Source organism: Hippocampus guttulatus, chromosome 11 (assembly GCF_054856545.1).
Source record: "Hippocampus guttulatus isolate MCC_2025c chromosome 11, RoL_Hgut_1.0, whole genome shotgun sequence".
Classification (NCBI taxonomy): domain Eukaryota; kingdom Metazoa; phylum Chordata; class Actinopteri; order Syngnathiformes; family Syngnathidae; genus Hippocampus; species Hippocampus guttulatus.
In genome coordinates, this window is record NC_141271.1 from 9209005 (window position 1) to 9236014 (window position 27010).

The 27010-nt window shown below is 41.3% G+C and overlaps 1 protein-coding gene and 1 long non-coding RNA gene across 3 annotated transcripts; both read right to left on the reverse strand.

The window, feature by feature from the left end:
- Positions 1-30: 30 nt before the first annotated feature.
- Positions 31-26420, reverse strand: tmem198aa (transmembrane protein 198aa). Of its 2 annotated transcripts, XR_015102344.1 has the most exons (8): positions 26078-26420; positions 12815-13069; positions 11037-11275; positions 9194-9406; positions 8000-8123; positions 4577-4872; positions 1355-2998; positions 31-1181 (listed from the first exon to the last, which is right to left on the reverse strand). XR_015102344.1 is itself a non-coding variant. In XM_086124402.1 (7 exons), the coding sequence occupies exons 2-7, from the start codon at positions 12951-12953 to the stop codon at positions 2846-2848; spliced, it is 1164 nt and encodes a 387-aa protein (XP_085980528.1). In that variant the 5' UTR covers positions 12954-13069; positions 26078-26420; the 3' UTR covers positions 31-2845. The 2 variants fall into 2 exon arrangements, 1 of the variants encoding a protein (XP_085980528.1); XM_086124402.1 differs by having other exon boundaries at positions 31-2998.
- LOC147197989 (uncharacterized) lies at positions 20129-20876 on the reverse strand. The gene is made up of 3 exons (XR_015102358.1): positions 20745-20876; positions 20577-20672; positions 20129-20501 (listed from the first exon to the last, which is right to left on the reverse strand). It is a non-coding gene; the product is annotated as an uncharacterized LOC147197989 (long non-coding RNA).
- Positions 26421-27010: the final 590 nt, after the last annotated feature.

Consider the following 27010-nt stretch of genomic DNA (forward strand, 5'->3'; position numbering starts at 1 on the left):
TAAAAACAAAAGCACACACTATTTCTCGAATCACATGAATGTAATTTAATCATATCATAGGTCCATTTAAAACATGCTTAATAATAATAATAATAATAATAAAATAAGCAGAACAATAGAAATGATGGCAATAAGGTGAATCAGTATCTCTTCACAGGCTCATGTCTGTCTCTCAAATAAAAAACGCATCACTTGAACATTCAAGAACACAATTAAAAAATATCTACTGCACCAGAAAATAATCGCTGAAAAAAAATCAACAAGACCATGGCGTAAACACGACGACAGCGAAAGTTCATTACATTTAAAAAGTATTTATATCATGGTATGTACAATGAGTGTTCCAAACATGTCCTGCAGGAGGTGCAGGGTGGCTGATAAAGTGACACATTTTTCACTGAATTTCACCGGAGCCATTGAATCTGTTCATAAATTCAACAGAGTAATGTTAATTCAGCTCTTAGCTGTTAACGATGTCGACACAATTAACTTGACTGCAGTTGTAAACCAAAAATTATATCAAGAGACAAACGTGGCAACATTAGACTGAAATGCAAAATGATGACAATACATGACTAATGAGTGGATGGAAATGTTTTCATGCCTTTTCAAAGCCCTTTTCTTGCACAGTTTAAACTGAGACGATAAAGATACAAGAGACCTGAAGAAGAATAGACAAAGGATGAGGAAGGACAATGAAGCGAATGTCACAAGTTGAACGTATCCTGCTGTCCTTGATATGAATTTGATGCTGAGAGCCTACAAATGAAACGAGATGTCACGAGTGTACAGAAACATGTGCACGTATCCTATTTTCAAGTAACATTTTCAGTATGTCATGGCTGTTGTTTTTGGGTGTTGTGACAGACAGGACTCTCCACTTTTATTTGGATTGCTGAAAACAGTCCAATTTGAAAATAATATGTGTTCTACGTCTAAAGGGTCATGAGAACACATGTCACATAGACACTTCGTCGCAATGAAAACACAAAACAGTTCAACAAGGACACTCGTGCATGGAAGGGGTAACAGGGCACTTGTACCCCTCAAACAAGCGCAATGCCTGCCAAGTTTCACACAACCACAATATACTGTATGTTGTGGCATTTCAGTATTGAAGTCATTGCAATCCTGTGTTTATCGTATTTAAACATTTACAACATAGGTGCCAAACTCAGGCCCTGGAGAGCCGCTGTCCTGCATGTTTTCCAACACACCTGATTCAAATGATCAGATCATCAGCAAGCTCAGCGCAAGCCTGACATTGAACCTGTTCATTTGAATCAGGTGTGTTGCAGCAGGGAGACTTGGAAAACATGCAGGACAGCGGCCCTCCAGGACCTGAGTTTGACACCTGTGATCTACAAGATGTACACAGAAAATAGGTACATATTTGCTTTTGGTGCCATACATAATGTTGAGCAGTGGCTGCTTGTTTCATGGCCCCACAATGAAAGTAACATTAATAAAGCGAATACAAAGTGAAAATAAGACCGTAAAAAATGCTGCTTTCTCGATATCCAGCACACAAAACCCACATAAATATACACGGCGAATCCAGTTTTAAACGATAGAGGGCGCCATTGCAATTGCTTCCATCGCCAGCTCAATTAAGAACCACATTTGCGTGTCTTCGCCACCATCATGATGTTATGGTATTTATAAGAATTATGTTATTAACTCATGTTTTCTTATTAAAAACAAAACAACAACAAAAACATCATATAATTACATCTACAGTACCTACATCAGGAGAGGACCCCCCTCACTTTAGCCAATATTTGGTACAATCCATCACTTGCCAAAGGGCTTGTGTGTCTGCACCAACACTGTCGCACATGATTTCATATGTTCACTGTTGTGTGTTGTCCGCCTTGGCAACAACAGACGGTCAACTCAGTCAGTTTCCTTTTAGGGCCAGTATACACAGAAACAACTGCTGCAGATGTGCTTGTGAATAGACTTTTACTGTGGCGTTGAATGGGGTCAGGGGATTTGAAGAATAAAATCAAATAAGGGGAATAGAGAATATACTCTCATATAAAAACACATCTATCCATTTTCTGTGGCGCTCATTAGGTTACCAACTGACTTCTGGTGAGAGGCCGCACACATTTGTTACCAATGAATCGAAAGAAGTTGGATGATAGAATGGTTTCTGTCTATAAAAATGTAGGTAATGGATATATCACAGTGACACATTTCTGGGGCCTAAAATGAAATTGGGATTAAAATTGGTACCTTTTTAGGAGAGAATGACGGCGTACTGGTTCGCGAGCCTGATTGCCGTAGAGGCGGCATGCATTCACTTCCCACTCAGTGACTGAGAATAGTGTGTGTCTATGTCGTTAGATTGGGAATTTACATATTTCAGCAATGGTCACCAGCTGGTTGGAGTAACACAGCTACCAGTCAGCCGATATGATGAGAGCAAAACCTCTTAGAGAGGAATTTAAAAAAAACAAAACAAAGGAAAGTGTCTTTCATCTTCCAGTGTAAATAGCCTTCTCCATGGGAAAATCCAACATCTGAAGGTAGTGACTGCTTCCTGAAAAATCACTCAATGTGACTCCTTGGGCCGAAATCCCCAAATCAGCACACATATATTAAAGCTGCACTTGGAAAGACAATGCTTTCAATGGTTGTCTGATCATGTGACAGTTTTGTTGCAGCCTCTGTTGATACTTGTTTGCTGTAGAAAACAGACAACAAGCCGACTTAACATGCAGCTCTGTTCCTGTAATTCTTGTTTTCCTCCGGCTTTACTTTGATAGACACAACATTTAGCGTGCCAAAAACCTTTTTGTATTTTCGTTTTTCGGGAGGATTTGTACATTTTGAGCCGTCAGATACGAACTGGAGCTCCTGAAGGCGCTGTGAGGGGCACTTGAGAGCCACAGTCATAGTCAAGTTCAGCCATCCGGGAGCGGCTCATCATTCGACTGTGGGAGTACGCTCGTCTGTCTGTTTGCCTGTCCCTGAAACTGCGGATGTAGCTCTGTGAACAGAAACAAATGGAGTGAGTCCACAGCTGCAGCAAACGCTGACTCAGAGACCATCCCAACCCAGACCAGGATAGACTCTACACATTGTGCAGGTCGCCCACTTCCCCCAGGCCCAAGATACCCCCAGGGACAACTGTCCCACACAATACACACCTCCCTTTGTGGAGATGCCCAAGAGTAAAACAATGGAGCTCAACAGGAAAGCTGATAAAACGTGCTGAGAAACCAGCCAAATGATGCTCTTTGGCAGGCTGTTCCATAGCTTAGGGCCATAATGGCTAAATGCAGCTTCCATGTGGAGTTTTTGTTGTAGCTCTTGGATCAATTAAAAGTGCCAGAGGACCTCAGGAAACGAAAGGGCTGACATGATAAAAGCAGGTCAGGTCATATAAATAGGATGGCCCAAAACCATTGAAACATTTAAAAACTAATAAAAGAAAATCAAAACCATCCGGAAAATCACAGGGAGCCAAATGATATGCACACCAGTCCTCTCACCACCCGGGTTTGAGAGAAACGACCTGAAATGTTCTAGGGAGACTTGCCAGTCCGTTATTTTTAATGCTCACGATAGTAGCCAAAAGACTGTATATTTTCCGTTGAACTACTGTACTTAATAGATGTCAAAAAGATGGAGTACATGTCTGTGGAGCATTTTTCTGACAAATGTGAGAGTAATTTTATCCAAAATAATTGCTTATTTTTATATTATCTCTGTCACGCCCTAGCCCATGTGACAATGTGTGACTCCACAGTCTCTACTGGAATCAACTAGTATGTGTGCCAAGAGCGCCATAGATAAGAAAGGCCAGGCAAGAGAGATGTTACAGAGACAAAAGGGCCGACTTTATTTAATTACCTCTGCCAAAGATACCTGATCTGTGTCTATAATATAACTTAATATCTTCAAAGGGCATCAAATGACTCAGTGTCATCAGGAAACACGGTGATTTACAACAGCATGTCATTTAGATAACTTCGGAAGATGGTGCCGTAGCCCCAGGTAACATCCCCGTGGGTAAGCATGGAAAGATTAACTAGTGGACCTAAAATTGACCCTTGGGGTACCCCAAACTGAATTTTTCTTGTGCTACTGAGGAACATGTCTTCATACTTACAAATGCAAATCAATTTGAGAGACAAGAATGGAACCAGTTAGAAACAGATATTTTTTTATGTGACATTCGTGCTTGTTTGACTGTTCTTATAATTTCGGAGAGGTTCTCCAACCCCTCTCTCCATTCCTCTTTTGGTATTGGATCTCCACATTGGTGTTTGGTTTACTTTTATGTTTTTATTTGAAAGTGGAGCCAATGATTCCAATGTTTATTTCAGTTTACTGTTACAATGATCAACAATAGAATCACAAGGTGTGGGTAAAGCTTCAGCAGGAGTGCTCTGTAATATCTCTATTTAAATGCGCAGCCACTTCAGAAGGTCGCATTTCTATTATGAGAAAACAACAAAACAAAAATTACCTCACAGTTCTAAAAGTGCAAATGGATTATATAGTGTATATATATTTTTTCCCAACAGATGAAGTAACACATCCGTGCAAATAAAGCTCTTACCGGTGAGAGCACATCTCCTTCAAAGCGCTTTTTGGGGTTGGGCTTGCGATGGAAGCCCGGCTCAGTCTGAGGGTGAGGGACTTTGTGGGGCTGCGTGCTTCGGGATGGGTGATGGGGGTGAGATGTCCCTGGATGGTGGTACTGCTGGTGGCGATGGGTGTTGGCTTTCTGCTTCTGGCCGCTCTTCTGGTTCTGTTGTTTTTTCTTCTTCTTGTTCTCATTCTCCTTTTTGAGCCTCTCTTCTCGCTGCCGGATCCGCATGAGCTGCACCCGCCTTTGTTGTCGACTCAAAACCACTAGAGAGACACCAGGAGATAATTAGGAAGAACGATGTTTTTAATTTCCTGGGGAAGTGAATGGGAAAATAATAATAACAACACATTTTAAAAACATTTACTATTCAAGATTGTTAATAATCCCACTGGAGATGGTCGCAGCGAGGAAAGGAAACAATGCAAATGAATATTTCTTCTCATTGTGGCTTTGTGAATTTACGGGTGTGAATTTCTACCTCTCATTTTTTAAAAAAAAATCCATAGAAAGTGACCTGAAAAAAAAGTGTATTTTTTTTCCCCCGTTGTTCGCTGATAATGATCCTTTTGTGCACTTAAATGTGCATAATGTTACGTAGGGATGCGATGCAACGATGATGCAATCATGTAAAAGCAGCTCCTCTGAACATCATGAAAATCATAGCGTGTCACCATCCCTCTGTTTGTTCTTGTTGTCCATTGTTTTGATTTTCTTTGTGTGAGCGCATGGATAACGAGGCACCATCTGCCAGAAAATTGCTTGATGAAACCCCCATTTTATTTTCCTCAGCTAACCCTCTGTGGACCCCCTGGCCAAATGCCACTTATAATGCCTGTGTGTGTCTTAATGGGAGAATAGAGTGCCGTCGAGGGCCCTCAGAAAAAGGGAGAAAACAAAACAAACTGAAGAGAAAGACGAACCAATTATGTTCCAACATATCAGTAGTGTGCTGCACGCAATTCACTGGCTGCCACGTGATTTTCCTCACTGGCCCACTTGAGTGCCCCGTTTACCCAGTATGCACCAGTTCAAACCCCCGCAAGCCCCTTCTTCACACCTGCTCCCTCTGCACCATCCCCCTTTTCTCCCTCATCTCTACTGTTAATAGACAGCATGAAGGGGTTCAAACATCTCAAAATCTTTCAAATCACACCACAATATTATAAAAAAAAAGGTGGAAAACAGGATGCTCACTTGAAATGAATCCATTATGCTCATTGCAAATATTACCAAGTGTTTACTAAAATCCCTTCCCTTCCTGAGCTTTCCTTTGTGCCATTTAAAAAAAAGAAAAGAAAACAACATTCTGACAACTTGCACAAGCAATTGAGATTCATGTAACTACCTTTATGAAAATAAATGCTCACTTTTGAATTACCTTGTCAGGGAGGTATTAAAATGATCGGTACTGCCCAAAAACAGATGTGTACCGAAGTTTTTTGCTTGAATCCTGAGACCCTGGGCTTCAGTGTTAGCAGCCACAAACCACGCCTGAACTCCGCATTACGTGGTGATAACCGTTTTTCATTTTGCTTATCCATTCCTGCACATGAGCAAACAAACACAAAATATGCAAAGTGGAAGTCAAATTACCCACCCCCCCACCCCTCACCCCTCGCTCAAACTTTGAAGTATCACTTCTTTGCATATGTTTGCTTATCAGTGCGGAAGGCTTTTATGAGCACTGGTCTTGTTCCTATTAAGGAGTCATGTTTTCCCCAGGATTCTATTGTGTAATTTGAAAGCAGCAATGTTTCTACGTCTATTTCCCTGACGCTTCACTATTTTTCAAAATAGCCTGACAGAGCTTCATCGCTCTTCCCTCACCCTCAGACTGGAAGCCATTACAGTCCATTGTTAAAAGCTGTTTTTGAAGGCCGAGCGTGGCACCATTTTATCTGCCATTGCTGTGTGAGTGCTAAATGAATGAATCAGCAAAAGACCTTGTATATGTCTGTCACACTGTGCGAATGCATGCCCGTGAGAGCTGTGTGTTGGTGTATTTGCAGCTTGAAGTTGTGGGTGCCATCTTGCCATCTGTGTTGTGGTTGCTTTCGGGACAGATCAAAAAGCTATTTCCCTTAACAACACACAAACACGCATGCTTGTGTTATTATTCCCTCATTGTGGATGCAATTTCAAAAGCAATTAAACCGTTCAGTGAACTTGTGACAAATGTAGAGCTGCTAATAACATTGCAGCAGCTTGGGGTGACCTCATGCTGATACTTAACAGGAATTGGTTTGTAACATTTAAAACTTTGAGGGTAAATAAATGAGACACCTCAAAAAACAAAACAAAACAAACAGTGTTGTACTTTTTTGTGTGCTCTAAGATTTTTTTTCTCCCTCAAGTACCCTTTCATTTGGTGTGCTCCGTCGGGAGAAAGTCAAGCCAGCTGCAGCAAAGCTTGTTCATGCTATACATGAAGGTACAACAGTGAGAAGGCCAACTTGAAAATTAACCTCAGCTTACCAAAAAATACAAGGACATCAATGTCTTATTACGTACGCTTATTTTTTGTTGTTCCCAGTAGCGCACGGCAGTGTGGCACCAATCTTGACTTGTCTTCCGGCCTGTAGTCGGGGCCAGTTTATATTGCCATAGCAAACTGTTGCCACCAATATCAACACGATGTCACACTGAAATCAAATTTAATCTTTAATTAAGGATGCAAAAAAAAAACCCTTGAATTAATTACTGTGACATTGACATAAGGCGCATTTTGCCAGCATTAGCGTCCAGTTGCTAGCAGCTGCCTACCAAGCCAATGTCCCATATATATAGCCATCGGGCTATGTTTGAAAGGCAGCTCAAGAAGCGAAAATGTCTCTTTGCACTTTTGTTGACAGCGTGACAAAGTCCTACTTATATATTATCCGCACGATTAAGGTGCACCTAAAGGGATTCAATTTTCGCAAAAGCAGACAGTACACCTTATGTGGATATTCTAGCTCGATAAATATAATGATTTCTTGGACGTAGAATTTTAAATGTGCTGTGAAGCGTTTTGTTACAGCCGCAGCAGTTATGAAAGCGCTATACAAATAAAGCTATATTGAACTGTATTGTATTCCACTTAGTGTAGCTCCATCTAGTGGATGCATAAGGCAACCACAGCCACTATTGTAGCTTCTAGTCTATGCACCTTATAATGTGGTGCGCCCTATATATGAAAACAGTTAGGGCGTTCAAGATAGGGCGTTCATTGAAGGTGCACCTTATACTCCGAAGCGCCTTACAGCGCAAGATACGGTATATTTTTAACAAACAAGGCTAACTCAAATTCTGCATCATCTAGTGCTGTAGCTGACAAAATCCCCTTCAATGAACCCCTTCATTCCATTCCATTAGAAAATGTCAATCACAATAACATGGTTGGGTACTCACCCTCAGTGTGAGAAAACCCCTCTGCTGTGACTTTCCACTGAATCAGCACTCCAAGCAGTGCCAGGACAGGCCACACCCCCATGATGACCCACGTGAACCAGCAGACGGGCTTCTTGGGCGCCACCTGTATTGATGGCAAACTACAATCTTAATGCTGTATCGAGTCAACAGCCAAGTGATTAATTCATCCAGAGGACAGAAAACAACCGCAACAAATGCAATAATTTTGTGGTTTACAATGTCGGTGGACCAGCCGAGCCACACATTACCTATAAACTGAAGTGATTCCATGTTCATTTCAAAACATGCTATCACATAAATTGCATTTATACTTTTGGGCTTCTTTGCCACTACTCAAGCAGATTAGTGTTTGCCAATCATAAATCACACTTACATGCAGCATGAGCAGCATGAAATAGAAAACCTATTTCACGGTGCTACTTAAGCACTAAATTGTGAGGGTGCGAAAAGAGCTCATGAGTTGTCAAAAATGATAAACTTGTAAAACCAAACAGTCCAGAGACTTGCTGATTAATTCATCAATAAAGCAATTATGCACAGTTGAGGAACAGTTGCTGTTGTACTAAGCCTACAAAAGCTGATGTGGTATTGAAATTAAATGTGTTGGTTTGAATTTATTGGTAGGCTCAATAAGAGTTTAGCATTGGCGGGTATAAATATAGACCGGAGGAAGCTTTAAAGCACCCCGCGGCTCATATAGGCTGGGTGTGGGTCTAACGATTTCCTGGACAAAGTGCAGTTTGACTGGCTTGTACAAGACTGGATGATTCATGACGGGAAGCCTGTATGATCCCCCCCCCTCTCTCGGCCTTCTGCAGTATTTCCTCAGCACAGCAAATGTGTCTGACTACATCCCCAGTGGAAAAAAGAAATGAAATGCTCGACTGCACATTACCAATGAGTCATCAAGGAGTATGTTGTGCATGCACTGTTGCAAGTGGATGATAAATTGCTATTTTCCACATCGCTCTATCTGCTTTGCTTATCTGCTCATTGCTTGACAGATTTGAAAATCTGAGTTTGCGGCGCTGCATCGTTCTAACCCAAATATGGGGGTTATCTTTAGTTCTGAGCCAAGCAATTTACTCCCAATCTCGAACGACTATATTGTATTTCTGTCCGCGTGTGCAATTAAAAGTTCAGCCAGAAGCACAAAGAAACCAGAAGAAGCACCTTGAGTCTCTCATAGATGTATTGCACCATCGCAAACAGCTCGATGAAGTAATCCACTGTGATGGTAATGATGGCTGAACCAAAGGTGGCGGTAGACAAGGTCACGAAGCAACGCTGCCATTGAAGAGTGAAGACAGCAAACAGAGTCCCGGAACCCAGAAGAATTCCCAGCGGAACCCACACTGTTCTGGGGTGGTAAAATTCCTCCATGACCTGAAAAAGAATGATTGATACATTGAGAGACAGATTATTTATTTAACACATTACAGATTTTTTTCGAGCGGGTTGGCACATACTGTAAATATGTGAATGCAGCTGGGACATACAGAGGAGGCTACCAAGTCATATGCCCCCAAAACAGAAGAGGTTAGAGAACAGGTTTCAAACTCAACGCCCGCGGGCCAGATTCGGCCTGCCACTTCAATTTATGTGGTCCGTGGCAAATCATGTGTGTCAACTTACTATGTTGCTAAAATACTGAAATTGGAAATTGGCTTTACTTTTGATAGCACTGAGATGTTCCAGGCATTTTTTTGTTTGTTACTAATCGTCCGTTTAAAAGAACTGAAAATTATTTTTTTCCTACTGGCTTTTGCATTCAAAACTACAGAGATTTTTTTTGAGTGATATTTACTTGAAAAAAACTAGTTGTTTTTTCACTCAAAAATTAAATATTAATTTTTATTGTGTTTTCAATTTACAATTTTAAAAGGAGAGTTTTGGGGAAAATTTGGTGAGTGCGTCCATCTCACAGTGCGGAGGTGCAGTGTTCGATTTCTGGCTCCAGCCTTTCAATGTGGAGTTTGCATGTTCTCCCCGTGCCTGCGTGGGTTTTCTCCGGGTATTCTGGTTTCCGCCTACATTCCAAAAACGTGCATGGCAGGCTCATGGAACACTCTAAATTGTCCCCATATGTGAGTGTGAGCGCGGATGGTTGTTGGTCTATGTGTGCCCTGTGATTAGCTGGCAACTGGTTGTAGGTGTACCCCTGCCTACTGCCCGAGTGAGTGTAAGCGAATAAGAAAGTGGGTGGATGGATATCATTTTTTCAGTGTAGTTATTAATTAATTTGCTGTGTCCATATGATAATATGGGACACACATTTATATGGGTTCACAGTCATCGTGACCCTCAAAAGAAAACCATAACTACAATGTAGCTCATGATAAAAATGATTTTGACATCCCTGATTTAGAGTATCTGGAGAAATATTCTTCAAAACACAAAACAATTCACAGTATTATCTATTATATGCTTGTGAGACATCAAGTGTCTTGAGGCTTCAGCTCAGTTCACATCTCAGTGTGTTTTGCAGCTAAAAGGTCTGCTTCTTGGTGCCGAGATGAACGGAAGGCACGCCAGGCGGAATGGAGGACAAATGTGGAGATTGGACAGGAGTGGCGACAAGGAGGTCTGACAATTATGGAGTGGTAAAACTAGGACTTGCTATAAATGTGTGTAATATCATTTTTAATTTAATATTTGCACTGAGGTGTCTTAGTGATAAGATGGACTGCAGAGGTTGGAGTATTTTTTTTCTGTGCTTTTTTTTTTGTTTGTCATGCAACCAGAGAAGGGTGAGGAATATGTCATCATCACTGAATGAAAAATGGAACCTATGACATTAGAAAGTGCAATTTTAGCAAGACATACAACACTTAGTTTGAGCAAAACCTATAAAACACCACCCTTTGCAAACAAAATATTGCAGTACAATTCATATTGGTTTTATGATGGTGACAGCCTTTAATATTTTCCATGAGAAAAACAGAAATTAGACTTTGGAACTCAACCAGCATCAACTGATTGTGTTTAACTTTGGAAATTGGACTTGTGTCCTCACCACCAATGAAGCCACTCCAACCAACAGGCCCAGCAGCAGGCCCACCATGAAGAGTCCTACACTGCGGACCAACATGGTCACCAGGCCGCACAAAGTCCCGATACCAAGGCCGATGCCCACCGACGCCTCTATGCTGAGCTGAGTGTCCATCACCCTCTCCTTGTAGCACAGCATGAAGATGACCACAGAGCCGAACATGAGGCCTGTTAGGAAGAGCACGGCCTTGAAGCATCGGTAGCCTGCGAAGAGATAGGAAGAAAACTCAGATGTGACCTGCATGCATGCAAATTATAATACATAAATTATTTTTATGGATGATATAAATATTATTGCTATAAAGGATATAAAGGATATTGCTAAGGTTTTCATGGACCTCAGCTCCTTCCCACATCTTTTGTTGGATTCGACAGGATTATTTCACTTAGTTGCGAGAATTGTGATTAAAAAGCATGTTGAACAAAATCTTATTTCTCTAAAACACAAACTGGTTTGTTGGCCAAAGCTAGAATGATGCTACATTCAGATTTTTTTTTTCAATGTTAAAAAAAGCAGTGAGAAAGTCAGTTTCAGTGATGGTGGGTTTTAGAATTTCCAAGAAGTTACCTTCCTGGTTTGTGAGTGGCTTAGACACGTGACCAATTAACCCACCAGCAAATAGTTTGACCCCCCCCCCCCCCCCAAAAAAACAAGAAAAAAATCAAACAAGTGCTGCTTTTAGTCTCAAAATCAGTATGTGCAGTGTTCATACAATAGTGATGAGTCACAGCTTTTTTGTGTGTTTGTGTCACAGTATCAAGTGAATAAACCCAGCAGACAAGTCCTTTGTGGAGTTTTGTTGAGAGTTTCGTTTGAGCTAGTTGGACGGACAGCTCGCAGCAATGGCTGGTGAGGCCTTTCAAACGCAGACGATTGCTCATTAGAATGTGGTGGAAAATCCGATAACATTGTTAGCGGTTGTGTCCAAAATATGCTAATCATCATATAATAATGCGCCTTCATTAGCTAACAGGAACTCTGTTGCTGCACTTCTCATTTCCCTTTCCTTTGTCTCCTCGCTTGGCATCTTTAGTGTTTCTTTTCTTTGGTTCTTCTTCTCACTGCATCATTTTGTGTCTGTACTTATTCAAATGTCCTTTTCTCTCGTTATTTTCTGTATGTGGGGAATCAACGTTGGATTTGTGAAGCTGGCCATTACGCAGCTCTTTCTCCCGTTCAACCATAGACCAAGCTCTGGTGGCCAAAACTCATTCCGTTGAAGCATTCCTTTGAGCTTTCCTTATCCGTGGTCTCACTTGTTCTCAAAGTGTCTTCATTCCGCAAAGCTGAAATTGATTTTAGACTTGGAGGATCCGAAGCAATTTCAAATCTTTCAGATTGTTTCGTGTATAAAACCTGTCTTTTTGTGTCTTCAACCAGACAAATCCTTACATCATATTGGTCTTGCGGCCACTCCCTCTCATTGTCTCCTCGCCTTCCCCTAATATCCCTCGAGCAATCAAGTCCTCCGTCCCATCTGTTCCTCTCAGCTGATGCCCTTTTATTTTTCCTGCTTTGTCCTGGCCTTTTTCTCTCCCCACATTTGTGCTCGAACTTTTTGGAGGTGAATTAAAGAAATATAATCCCAGATTCATTTACCTTACCTCTGTGACGGTACAGTATCATTACGTACATTATATTGCAGACATTGGTCCATGGATGGCAGTTCGAAGACAATTATATGAGATACAAAACATGATTTGAATAATAATTGAGCGGTATAACGACGTTGCATCACGTACCAAAGAAGCAGTAGATGATTCCAAAAATGCAGCTCATGGAGCAGACCACAGAGGGCACAATTTCATATTTTCTCTCTATCTCCTGGTCACATTTCAGTCCCAGCTGGGCCAGATCCAACAGCCGGCTAGCGGTGGCCATGTCGGCAGACGTGAGGGGAGCCAGCGTTGATGGAAGGTGTGTGCCGGTCAGGGATGAAGAGGTTGTTCGGGGCGGGGTTCTAGATCAGTGGGCCTCACCCATTGAGGTGTGGGAAACTACAAAAAGAGGTAGGAGAAAGAGAGGTTAGAAATTATTGATCACATCCTCAAATTGCTCCGCTGGAGAGCACGTGATGCTGTAAGCATGCTTTCATTTGAACAAAAACATCTGAGAGCGGCCACAATGCGCATCGGTGAAGTGATTGCATTAATTAAAGCACTCATGCCCAACAAAGGGAAATTATTCAATCTAGTCACTTTATTTGTCTGAAAATATTTTTCTACGTAAACGACACCGTATAGTGCCAGGGATAAGGATGAACTTCTCTTCCATTAGATTTCAAAAGGTGGAATTAATGTACCGGTAAATAAATACATATTACTAGTTGCCATTCATACAACAGAATAAGAGATTTGTGTACCACTAAACAGGTCCACATTTCACGCTAACTCAAGTTGGGATGAGATCATTATATCTTTTCAAATGAGTGTAAGTGTTATTAAATAGTGCTTAAAAAATACATAAATCAGTAAGATTTTACAACAGGAATGTGGATGAGTGCTGACCCCACATCTCAGTGTGCTAATGACTAATGACTAGCCTGTTGCTTGGAGAACTCAAACGTCAAACGTATTATCACGCACAGAGGCTCTTCTGTCACTAGCAATATGAAATTAACAGCATTATCATCGGTTAATGAGAAGAAATATTAATGTAACTGTGTTATCAGTGCCTCCTGTGGGCGGTGTGCATGACTCAGAGTGAGAGCCGATTAGCATTAATACAGTTGGCAGAGGCAGTAGCTAGGTCTGTAAGGCTTCTTTCTGGCGTGGGTTAAGACCCGTTGTGGATTGGCCAGAGCTGAAGCAGATGACGGTTTACTTCTAAAGGTGCCCTTGAGCAAGGCCCGGTCACCTGACAGCTCTAGAATGTGGCCTGGTTGATAAAGCAAGCACCCTTTCATGTCTTACATATTGTCTCAAAATGGTAGTTCATGTTCTAAATTAATATACATTTTACAGTGTCAGTTCACCATTCTATCGACGCACCTGAAAAAAAAAAGACACCTTTCGAACAGTCACCGACAACATTGTTAGGTACACGTATTGAAGTTCTCAGATTCACGCCAAATGTCGCAAGTTTAAAAAGAGTATCTGAATGAGACAAAGTGGGATGTAGGTGAGTAAGTTTGTACCCAGACCGACTGTATTTGTATAATCAGCTAGTCAGGTCTAATGACTCACATCATCTTCCCAAAACGAGTTTAGGATGATTTGACCTTTGACACAATGTTCTGCAAAAACAGAACTTGCTAAGAATACTTGCTAAGAATAATTCATTGAATAAATAAAATAAGTAATTTGTTACAAATACAATTTTTTTAAAATCAAAAGTGTCCCGATCCTAAAATAAATGGTATACCTATTAAAGAGGGTGGTGAGCACACAATGTGCCATCTTTAGGAGCGCTTACTTGGCAGAAGAGGAACTGAAAGTTATTCAGTCACCAAATCCCCAAAAGTTTTGCGTCTCTTTTCAGTCCATTTTTTTTTTATTATTATAATTTTTTTTTGCCATTCCAGTGAATGTTTCTTGCAATGCAGGCGACGGCCTTGATGAACAGAGCTTCACACTACTTTGCTTGACCTTTTCCACAACGGCTGACCAGCGTGATGAGAAATGTGGCCGAGTTCTCTCGAGCAATTATTGACACGACAGCCTGATGAATTCACACGCAGCGTTCTCATGGAATGAAGACACAATTAAAGAAAAGACTGAGCCTAAGGCCAGAGCCAGGGACATGATTAAACAACATTGGATTGCGTCACATCCTCCCTGTTGCCATAACAACCTGCAGCAAAATAAGAACCGTACGAATGTAAAGGAGGGCAGTGTTGTTTCTAAGGAAACCTGCTCTAAGAGAAGAACCAGCCTGTCGTGGTTGTACATTGAGGCCCCTGGAAGCAAAGAACCCTGACCTATGACCCTTTTTCTTGATCGTTGACCAAAATGTAACAGAACTAACGGAGGTAGAATCAACCACGTAAAATTAAAAATAGGTTGAATACATAAAAACACACTATGCTTAAAGACTCTTAGTCAATTCCTTAAAAGTTTGGATCATATTCCTTTTGCCAGTACCGAACCAACATTTTAATGAGGTCTAACCTCAACTCTGCATGCCTTCAGCCTCCTCATTTTGCCGGAGAGCAGCCACAATTATCAAAGGATGTGCTTGCCTTAAAGACATGTGGGCGGAGGTATCACACCTTCGAGTAAGAGCGCAGAGCTTAATCGAGCGTTATCGCCAATACAATTTGGATGCAAGGTTAATACATGTGATGATCAAGTACAGTAATTAGATCACATATGTTACATAAACAATCTGAGTGGAAAACTAGACACAGTGACAGTGATAGAAATCATACCACTGAAATGGTCGGGGATGTTCAGATTACAAAAACCAAATCCATACTTCTCTCTTTTGTTGTTGTTGTTTTTTTAAAAATATTTTACATAAGGGGTGTTCACACGGCACACATTTGCATCGGTGCTGCACCAATGTATTTTGTTGCGATATATCTTACACCGGTGTAAATTTTGTGGAGCGTTCACACATATAAAACTGCTGACTAAAGAGAAGCGTGTTAACCCCAGTGCAGCCCCACTTGCTTTCACACGGCAGTTTCTGCGGCCGTGCAATACGATAATACGGAAATAAAACAGATAGACATTGAGCAAGGCATGCGTAAAGTGTACTTCCTTTTCCCCGCCTTGTTTGTGACATATAAAAAAAAAAAACATGGTTTATACTTCTCCAGACAAATCAACGCTGTGGTCTATCAGACACCGTAAAAAGGATGAGAGAGAGAAAGGAAAGATGACGGAAGTACAACAGAGCACGAAAGCAACGCATTCTACCCGTATGTAATCAACTCTTCTCACGCCTAAGGAATCTACTCCTGTAGCGTTCACATGTCCCATTTTATATTGGTGCTGCCCCGCAAACTAGCATTTACTCCGGAGTAAATTTTTAAACCACCTCCTGAGCAGGGTTAAATTTGCTCTGGTTCAAGCTGTTTTCAGGGGCTACACCGGTGTAACTTTGTACGTGTGAACGCTCTACGGGGGAAAGCCCCGGTACGACACCGGAGTAAAAGTTCCCGTGTGAACACCCCTTTTGAGACAACATGATGTGCAAAAAGACTGAAAAAGCAGTCATATGCATGTCAATCCAGTCGTAGGCAAAAAGGAAAGAAGTAAATTTTTGGTAACTTGACCAGTAACAATGGCAGTGTAGTAAATGCACATTTGTTGGAGAAGCAGTACAAGCGCAATCAATAGATACTAAAGCACTGTGTGCTGTCAATAATGTTTGGGCTGTGACTCTGACTGAGTACTTAATACCCATGAGCAAGTCCTCCGATTTCGCTGATGAATGTTTTCAATGTTTACCGTGCATTTGAAAAAGGTTTACCCATCCCTGTTCAAATTCCATCGCTTTGTGATATAAGAACAAACAAAATCTTTTCAAACTTTCTATCAATAATGTGACCGACATCAATGTCTCTGTGAAGCACGGTGAGGGCAGCACCATGCTTTGTTGCTATTTTTCTTCAGCTGGAACTGGTGTCACCTTTGTCAAGGTGAAAGGAACTATCTACAGTTTGAAAGAGAAGACCGTGTCACCACAAAACTTTCAGTGATTCTGCTAGAAAGCGAAACAATGTCAGCAAAAGCCTCCTAGAATCACTGAAATGGCTTTTGGATTACTCAGAGGCACTTTAAATTGTGTCCGATGTGTGCGCTGACTCCCATTTAATATGAGTTTGAATGTAGTTGGTTCAATCTGAGCGCAGCAACATCCCCAGTTCTCACAGGCATTAACTGTATATGCAATCACATTATTTCAGTTAACTGCTTTTCTTGAAAATATGTATATAAAAATAATTGGACTAGTTATATGCCAAATTAATGGTGGCAATAGTTGTAAAATGATTGAGCTTGGTCTACTTTTTTATATCACAAAAACCTGGCATGGGTGTGTAGACTTTTCATGTCCACTGTGCATGGATACTGTAGTGCCGTGCAAAACTTTCAAGGAGAGACCTTTTTTTAACAAAAAAAAAGAATAAATATTTGCTCCAAAAATACCATAGGCATAAATAAAACAAAGCTAAACCAACATCACTTCAAGTCCAACACCATTTTTAAGGTTGAAACTATCCCCTAACTGAGGCAACAGCAGGGAAAGAAATGGAAATGTTCTCTTTATTGCAAAACACATTCTAACGTGAAGGTTTCCTGCTGCTTTCCTGGCTGTTGTACTTAAGAGCTCTTGTACAGAGACACTGCAATGACACTAACATTTCACAGGCTTTTTTTTTTTTAACCTTGCTTTTCTTCACAGCTGGAGGAAACGCAAACATGGAATGCAGTTGGTTGGAGACAAATGAGTGCCGTTTCATTGCTTGCATGCCTCTGTCAACCCAATAATGTAGGCTTGTATATATATACATATATATGTGTATATATATATATATACACACACACACACACACACACACACACGCACACACACACACTTTTTTAGACATGCGGCTGTTGTATTGCTATTTTGATGCTGACAGTTATTCCATTATTGTGGAGCTCATGCTGAGGGATGGGACTCACCCAGGATGGCTAACCGAAGGGCGAACGATCCTGATCATGAAGAATCCCTCAAAGGGTGCAGTCCCATCCAACTATCGGCCAATAACCTGTCTCTCCACAGCATGGAAGCTCATGTCAGGCATCATTGCAGCTAAGATAAGTGGACACATGGATCAATACATGAGCGAAGCACAGAAGGGCATTGGTAGAGATACCAGAGGAGCCAAACATCAGCTCCTGGTTGACAGAACAGTCGCACAAGACTGCAGGTCCCGACCTACCAACCTGTGCACAGCCTGGATTGATTACAAGAAAGCCTATGACTCGATGCCACATACATGGATCACTGAATGCTTGGAGTTGTATAAGGTGAACAGGACCCTAAGAGCCTTCGTTGCGAACTCGATGAGGATGTGGAAAACTACACTTGAAGCCAATGGTAAGCCACTTACCCAAGTGTCCATCAAATGTGGCATGTACCAAGGTGATGCACTCTCCCCACTGCTGTTCTGCATAGGACTGAACCCCCTAAGCCAAGTAATCACCAAAACAGGCTATGGATACCGCCTCAGAAATGGAGCTACGATCAGTCACCTCCTCTACATGGATGACATAAAGCTGTATGCTAAGAGAGAAAGGGACATAGACTCCCTGATCCACACAACCAGGATCTACAGCAGCGACATCGGGATGTCATTCGGGCTTGAGAAATGTAGTCGGATGGTGACTAAGAGAGGAAAGGTAGTCCGCACTAAAGGGGTCTCACTCCCTGAAGGAACAATAGCAGACATTGAGGACAGCAACAAGTACCTCGGTAAACCACAAGCCAATGGCAACCTCGAACTGGCAACAAGGAAAGCGGCTACGGCCAAATACCTCCAGCGAGTGAGGCAAGTCCTAAGAAGCCAGCTCAATGGCAAGAATAAGACCCGGGCAATAAACAGCTATGCCCTGCCAGTGATCAGATACCCTGCAGGAATAATAAGGTGGCCAAAGGAAGAGATTCAGACCACGGACGTTAAGACCCGAAAGCTCCTAACCATGCATGGAGGGTTCCATCCCAAATCCAGCACCCTGAGACTGTACGCAAGCCGAAAGGAAGGAGGCCGGGGACTAGTGAGTGTGAGAGCCACTGTCCAGGATGAAACATCCAAACTCCATGAATACATCAAGGAGAAGGCTCCAACGGATGACGTACTCAGAGAATGTCTCAGACAATGGGGAACAGAGGATGAGGCGCTGGAAGAGGGACCATCATGGGAGGACAAGCCCCTACACGGGATGTACCACCGGACCATAACTGAAGTGGCTAATCTCAAGAAGTCCTATCAGTGGCTAGAGAGGGCTGGCCTGAAGGACAGCACAGAGGCACTCATCCTGGCGAACCAACCAGATATCGTGATCATAGATAAAGGGCAGAGGAAAGCCGTTGTCGTGGATGTAGCAGTCCCAAGTGATGGAAACATCAGAAAGAAGGAACACTAGAAACTCGAGAAATACCAAGGGCTCAGAGAGGAGCTGGAGAGAGCCTGGAAGGTAAAGGTGACAGTCGTGCCTGTGGTGGTCGGAGCACTCGGGGCAGTGACCCCCAAACTAGATGAGTGGTTGCAACAGATCCCGGGAACAACATCGGACATCTCAGTCCAGAAATGTGCAGTTCTGGGAACAGCAAGGATACTGCGCAGAACCCTCAAGCTTCCTGGCCTCTGGTAGAGGACCCGAGCTGAATGAAGTACGGACACCACCCGAGGGGTGAGACGAGGATTTTCTTTTTTTTATACACACACACACTCCCCTGTACACATATATGTACATGTGTCTGAGTATATATAATATTTATAAGGCCAAATTTAATGGTACACATGCATGTAGAAGTAAATGTTTGTAGTAATTAACATTACTTAATGCTATATACTAATATAAAAATACATGTATAAGATGTGTAAATTAGGTTAGGTTAGTGTATGAAGAACAAAATACAGTAAACATAAACATGAAATACACACGTAGTACTGTATATGTTGCTCTATGTGACTCGCTGTTGTTTTGCTGACTTTCGCGTCCTCTCGCGGGCCTTTTGCGGCATTTTTGCTTTTTTTTTTTGGATGAATACTTTTGAAAAATCCGTGATGCACTGAAACCGCGATAAGTGAACCGCAAAGTAGCGAGGGATCACTGTATATATATATATATATATATATATATATATATATACACACAGTAAATATTCTCTAGTACGGACTCGTGTTTGCGCTGTCCAATTTGTCCTGATAACAGAAATTCCTCATTTGGGAAATGAGCATGGTACATGTCCTTTATGAACCTGCAAGTATGTTGACAAAATGCACGTGTAACAACACAATCAATAAAATACAAAAATATACTGTCCAAAAACTGTTTATATAAAAAAAAAACTGCAATACAGGTGTATCCAAAAAAATAAAATTTACTGTTGATTTTTTTTCTGTCTTGGGAAAAAAATATGTATTTTGGATTGTTTTGTTGGATGCATTCTTTGGTTTATGACAATGTTTGCCTGCGTGTCATAGTTTTCTTGCTAGTTGCAAGTAACTGTCCCGTTGATCACCGATGTCTGGTAATTCTTGTGCATACTGAAGGATTTTTGTTGCCATTTGCATTGCTTCCTTGCTGGAGGGTGGCTTGTCATCAGGAGTTGAATCGATGCCTTGTTGTTTAAAGTTTCGTAGATTTGCGTCTTTCCGACTCCAAGTGTCTGCTGGATCTTTTTAACTTTGTGTCCAGCCTCGCTCAAACGGATGCATTTCACTCGCTCCGCTCCAGTTGTTACAGTTCTTCTACGTTTCGATGCGATGATCTACACGACGGAAGTGAATAAAGTTAAAATCTTTCGCAATTACAGTAAAACGCATGCCAATAAAAAGTCGCTTACACGTCTTCGTTTCGAATCTGATGAATGAAAACGGCGAAGCGAACACGTTTCTTCGGTCGTGTCGAGTGGGTGCTGCTTTTAAGCTAGTGCCGCGTTCTACAGGACGTAAGTGAATAAAGTTAAAATCATTCACAATTACAGTAAAACGCACGGCAAAAAAAAACTCACTTGCACGTCGTCGTTTAGAATCTGATGATCGAAAAACGCGAAGTGAAAACTTGTTTCAGCGTTGTCTTTTCCGTCGCATCGGGTGGGCGTTGCGTGTATTTAAGCTCCCGCGGCATTACACCTCCATCCGGGTTACGGGTAGTGGAATTTCGGGTTACGGGTAGTGGAATTTCCGGTTACGCAACTTCCGGTAACATGTAATATCGTAGTCAAAATGTTAATGCATAGGTTTTTATTCCGGGTGAAGGATATTCCTTTCCATAGAATTCGGGGGGTGGGAATATTTACTGTATATATACAGTATATATATGTATATATATATATATATATATATATATACATACATATATATGACCATGGTGAACGTTTAAATGTAAAAATACGGTTGAGGAATTGACAGTGTGCTGAGCAGAGAATTATGTCATACGCGCTCTGTTTGTGTGGTGTAATCCTATTGCCTCTTTACTTTGTTTTGAGCTCCACAGCAATGGCACAAGCCTCTTAATGGATGTCTGTCTTCCATGTGTCCTGCCAATATGAGATTCTCTTGAGGAAAAAAGTCTCCAGCCGCAGTGTCAGGCGAGCATAAAGGGCGTTGACGAATAAACGTTTGGATCCAGAATATCATCATTCCCTAAACTTGGTCTAAAGACTCGAACGATACCCGAGAGGGTGGAGGTGAAAAGAAGGTTTTGCTGGGTTGTATGTGTGATTGGTTATATGCTTTACAAATCCATGAGAAGCGATTCACAGTACACTGTCAAAAGATGATGAGTAAGCGCATGTGTTTTAATGGCATACATATTGATCATGCTGAACCCAGCAAGAAACCAACTGCCTCATAATTTTCGAGAAGCAGATTCTGCTAGTATGGCACAGTGAGGTGAACGTGACACACTGATGTCGGCAAAGGGAAACTCAAGAGCCATCTTTCAAATTTCTATCACACTTAACACACTAATCCCAGGGGATTGCAGCTCAAAGGGGGGAGACAGTGCATCCGTATGCACATGTCAGAGACACTGTTGCTGATGTCGTGATGATTGACAAACAAGATGACCAAGTTTGATCAAGTCCATCTATCACTGGGCAGACTATTGTGTGTGCGTGTGGAGGGGGAGGGGGCAATATCTGGATTAATAAATAAAAGTATGAATTTATGAATTTAGGAGAAAAAAAATGACCTTGTTTCATGTTTCCTGTGAAACTTGATTATAACCAAGATAAGATAAGAAAACCTTTATTAGTCTCGCAATGGAGAAATTCCCAATTCACAGCAGCAAAGTTATGAAAGGAAGAAGTAGAACAACAAAATATAGGAGCTGCTGGAAAGGCAGCCACTCTCGCGGCGCCATTTTGAAGTCAAAATAACAAAAATAACACAACACAACACATAGGACACAAACAGTCGTGCAATCTTCACCACTTTTCTGCATACAAGCAAGCGTTATTATGATTTCATTTTGTTGCGCCTTATTTAAAAACATATATTTAGGGTCCATAATACTGAAACAAGAACACACGCTTTAATTATATGCTGCTTTGTGTTTATTTGCAACAGTCTGCAAAAGCGTAAAAGGCAGGAAAGGACATCTTTAGAGGTCATACTGTCATGTGCCCTGTTGCAATACTGAATTTAGAATGAGGTGCATTGACTGCATACTTTTACATTTGCATTGATCAAATAAACCTCAACCTCAGAGTACTCGCATTGGACCAGCCTCAACTTTGGTCATGTGTCTGTTCAGGTCATTAAGTTTAAATGCAGCAGGGGTGATTTGAATGGAAGCTACAACACCATTAACTTTCTCCTCACACTCTCTCCGCTCTCCCTTTTGTGCTACAAATCTATTGAGATTGCAAGTGACCTATGGCATCATCTACTCGACTCAAAGCACATACACCCAAAACACAGTGCCGGCAGCTTGTTATGCATGTTTAAAAAAAATCCATACAAAGGTACTCAAAAAAACAAAAACAAAAAGAAAATGCTGAACAATGACCCTCGGTCGGGTGTAGCTTGGGACCACCGTAGGTAATTTTACGTGTGTGTACAGTATGTGTGTGACCGTGTAGTGTTGGTGGTCTCAACAGGGATCCCTGTGTAAGCTCTGGTCATTGCTAGGAGGCGGAAGGTGAGGTAGCGGGGGGTGGGGGGGGGGGGGGCTAAAGAGGCTTTCATCAGATTACAGTTCATTCTCTATCTTTCAACATCATCCACCAGCATTGACGGCTGCTTTCAAGCACTTTGCTCCCTCTCAGAGAAAATCGGACCAAAGTGTGTAGTTTGTCTCTGGTACAAAGCAGATCAATATTCCTCTTTCCTAATATCCGTAATGCACAGATCTTTCAGACTCAAAATACACGCAATGTACAACTCACGGTGTTATGACCACAGTATTTTGCCATTTTCTCCTTCTAATTGACATAGTTAAATTGTTAGCGCACCCACATCGCCTTTGAAATACATGAAAAAAAGTTTGAACTGTGAGCACTTGATAGTTTAATATTCCGAACAGCAATGAGGTTTCAAACCAAAGTCAAATGTTTTGCCTAAATCTCAGCTCAATCACCAGGCTTCTCTCCAAATTAGAAATTAATACAGCATTACATCCAACCGTTAAAACATTTTTCTACTCGGGGAGTCAAATAAATGACTGTAACTATTAATTTCATCATCTGCAGTACATTTTAAAATGAATGGAATTCATATTTAGCATAAAAAATATTTCAGTTCAAGCGGTGCCACAAATAATGATTTCGGAATGACCCGTGCGGTTCATCTGGGGCAGCCACGGCATAAACAGTACATCGAGTGCTGGTTGAATAAAATTGTTCAAGACCGTACATGTTTTTTTTTTTTTAATAGATCCATCTTGTCAACTATGGGGGATTTAATATTCCATTTCACAAGTTAAAGAATGCATATCCAGTATGCTAAAGTCAAGACGAATATTTCATACTCTCCTCAACTTTTTTGTTTGTTTGTTTTGTTTGTTTGTTTATTGAACATAAAACATATATACAGTAATAATTTGACAGAAAATAAGGTAGATAAAAAAAGTAAAAAGAAAGAAATCAATCTTCATTCAACACAGTTATTATGTTCAAGGGAGTAGTTTCTTCAATACAAAATAAATGTGCAAGTGCAACCAGGCGTCATTTGGGACACTTTGATGTATGCGTTAGAAAAAATAAAATAAAATAAAATAAAATAAATCAGAAGGGATAATAAATCGTCCTCTAGTCCCCAAACACTGTCAGATAATTTCTTTTGCATCCATGACTTAGATGTCGCCAGATTCTGCAGACGCACTTACTAATATGGAGACCGTGGCCTCGCTTACAAAGCAGCGCGATGGCAAACAAATATCCACACAGGCCGTGCTGCCTGAGGGTACATGCACACTGCGAGTCACATCTGATGCCGTCCTCATTACACTAACTGTGGATATGTCGACGTATATTATGGTCACAGACTGTACCGTTTGTCTGAGTAATCTGTGTGCACGTGTGTGTGAGTGTGTGTGGTCATATGCCAATAGCAAAGGCATCTCTGGTGTCTATTAATGGGATTAGGATTGACTTTCTCTCCCACAGCTCTCCTTTCTCTTACTCGCCTAGTTCTCTTAATTGCGACCGTATGCCCATTGCTTTGTCTTGCTCTCGTTTTGAACTGTGCTTTTCATGGCAATGCGATTATTTTTTTTTTGATTCGGTCTTGTCACTCATCCATCTGTCTCTGGAGTGAAATGAGCTGCAGACAAAGTGACAGACGTCATTGTAGACATTTTGTGCACAGTGCTCAGTCCTGAGAAGATCTTTTTGTCTCATGTTCTCCAAATTTACCTAACCCATCGTCTCTCTTTTTATAATTTTATATATATCTTTTTTTTTTTACCATTTCGAACCAGCTAAAGGTTATGAGGCTGAGAGTTTTCTGCTAGACTTGAGTCATATTTTCTTGCGTCAGTCCAATTTCTGAGAGGAGCGAAATCCTGTCTAGATGTTTGACACGTTTTCAGCGGCTCATATGAGAAAAGCCAGCAAGAGATAGAATTTCTGACTTCTGGCCAAACTGTTCATCAATTCCGAGCTTCTCACATCCATGAAGGTCTGAGGATGACTGCTTAGCTGTTGATTACAGTTACATAAGAGTATTGCACTATATGAGACATCACTCAAAAAGCTTTCAATGGACTTTTTAAATAATCGATCTTTAAATATGATATAATGTGCACTATCCCCTGACCTTCTAATAGCTCCCATTAGCTCATTTGTACGGCCAGTTTTTGTATAAGTATTATGCAAAATTATTACTTGAATATAAAACCTTATTTAAACACCACCATTTAATTTTACCATCACATTTTTTTGTTTTCTTGGCTCCGGAAAATATCTCTTTTTACATGCACATACTGTATTCCCTTTGGGCTTTTCTTCAGTGTGCCAGCAAATAATGTACTGAATATGTCACAGTTACCTTTCAAATAATTTCTTCTTGATGTCACAATTCAAAACCATTTAGAAGTATGTTTTAAGAGTTTGTTTTTGCATGCTAGAGTCTTCAAGAAGCCTTTTGAAAGGTGACAGGAAACAGAAGAACCAAGAAACGCAATCTACCTACAAAGACCTGAGCCTGGATTTGAACCCCCAAACTTGAAAGCATGAGGTGCTTAACCACTCGTTCACCGTACTGCCCACGACCTAATAAGATATATGTACATTTTTTTTTTAAAGTATCTTTTAACGAGGTGGCAGAGTCAGTTGCGTAATTATTAACTAATTATTCCTGGTCTTTTCATTATTTGTCAGAGACATTTCCTGCATCCTTAACAAAAGAATAGATAGATAGATAGATAGATAGATAGATAGATAGATAGATAGATTGTAGGTTAATGCACAGACAGGCAGACTATTGGTGAGTGTAATACCTCCCAGTGTTTACACTCTGTCCAACCCAATTACAGTTTGTATATAGATAAGGCTATCATAAACAAATTTAAAGTTCACTCATTTTAATTTGGAATTGTCAAATACCATGAGGTATCATATCGACACGGTTGACAAGCGTGGAGTTTGTTATATTTGAGAACAAAGCAAATACTCCCTAATGAAAACAATGGGAGGCAAACAGCATTCAGATGACACAGTGCGACTGTCTCGATTTCAAACACACATTAAAAAACAATATTACAACAAAGGTGGACGCTCACCAGCATGTAAGTCTGTTTTGGGGGAAAACCATTGTAATAATTAGGAAATGCAGTCCTAATAGGAATCTTGACGGTGTTGTGTGCGCCATGCTGCGTGTCAGAACAAAGAAAACTCACCTAACAAAACCATGTTTCATGTGTCCAACTGTTTCCTGCGTTGTCCATGCAAAGAAAACCACAGGGAGAATCATCCTCTTCTCTTGGTCTGCTTGAAAAAAGACCTCATTTCAATCTCACTGCATGGTGCCGACCAGGAGAAGAACTCCAGCGACACGCCACACACGGCTCTCAACTCCTCTCATCCACACGTGCAATATTCTGTTTGTCCACGCGAATATGGCACGGCCACCTTATGCAATATTGAAAACCCATAATAGTCCAGGAAATTGAATCAAAACCGCAAGACAGCCGTTTCCCCCCTCCTTGTGTTTACATCACGCTCCCTCTCCTTAAAGCACTCTCTATGTGCTTCCTTTGTTGTCAGCGTCTCATCCAGCATGACGGAACAAACCATTCCACGACACGAGAGGGGAGTGCAAGATGTGTGTGTGTGTGGGGGGGGGGGGGGGGGATCCATTTCGTTAGGGGAGCAACGAATAAGCTTGGTGACTCGTGGCCAAATGTTGTTATTGTGGAGGACAGAAGGTTGGGGGAGGGTTGGTGGTGAGGGGCCCAAGTGAGTGAAAAGGGGGGGGGGGGCAAGGGGAGCAGAGTGGGCTCACGCACATAAGATATGGCAGGATAAAAAAAACACACACAGCAAGTGTTCTGTTTCAGCACCGTGGAGAGTTCCCTAAAAAAAGCAGAGAAAAGCGAATACATATTTCCTTCAACTCAATCGATGGGAGCAAATCCATTTATCGGAAATTGTTTGGAAGCCAGCCTCATAAATACGTCAACCACAGGATGCGATACAATGTTTCTCTCTATTGTCTTCTGCAGAGTGACAAGACAATTCACACTCACTTAGGACCAAAAGCAAATAATACATACAATATTGTACTGCATGTACTGTATGCATAATACTTAGAGGCCTTGTATACAGGAGTG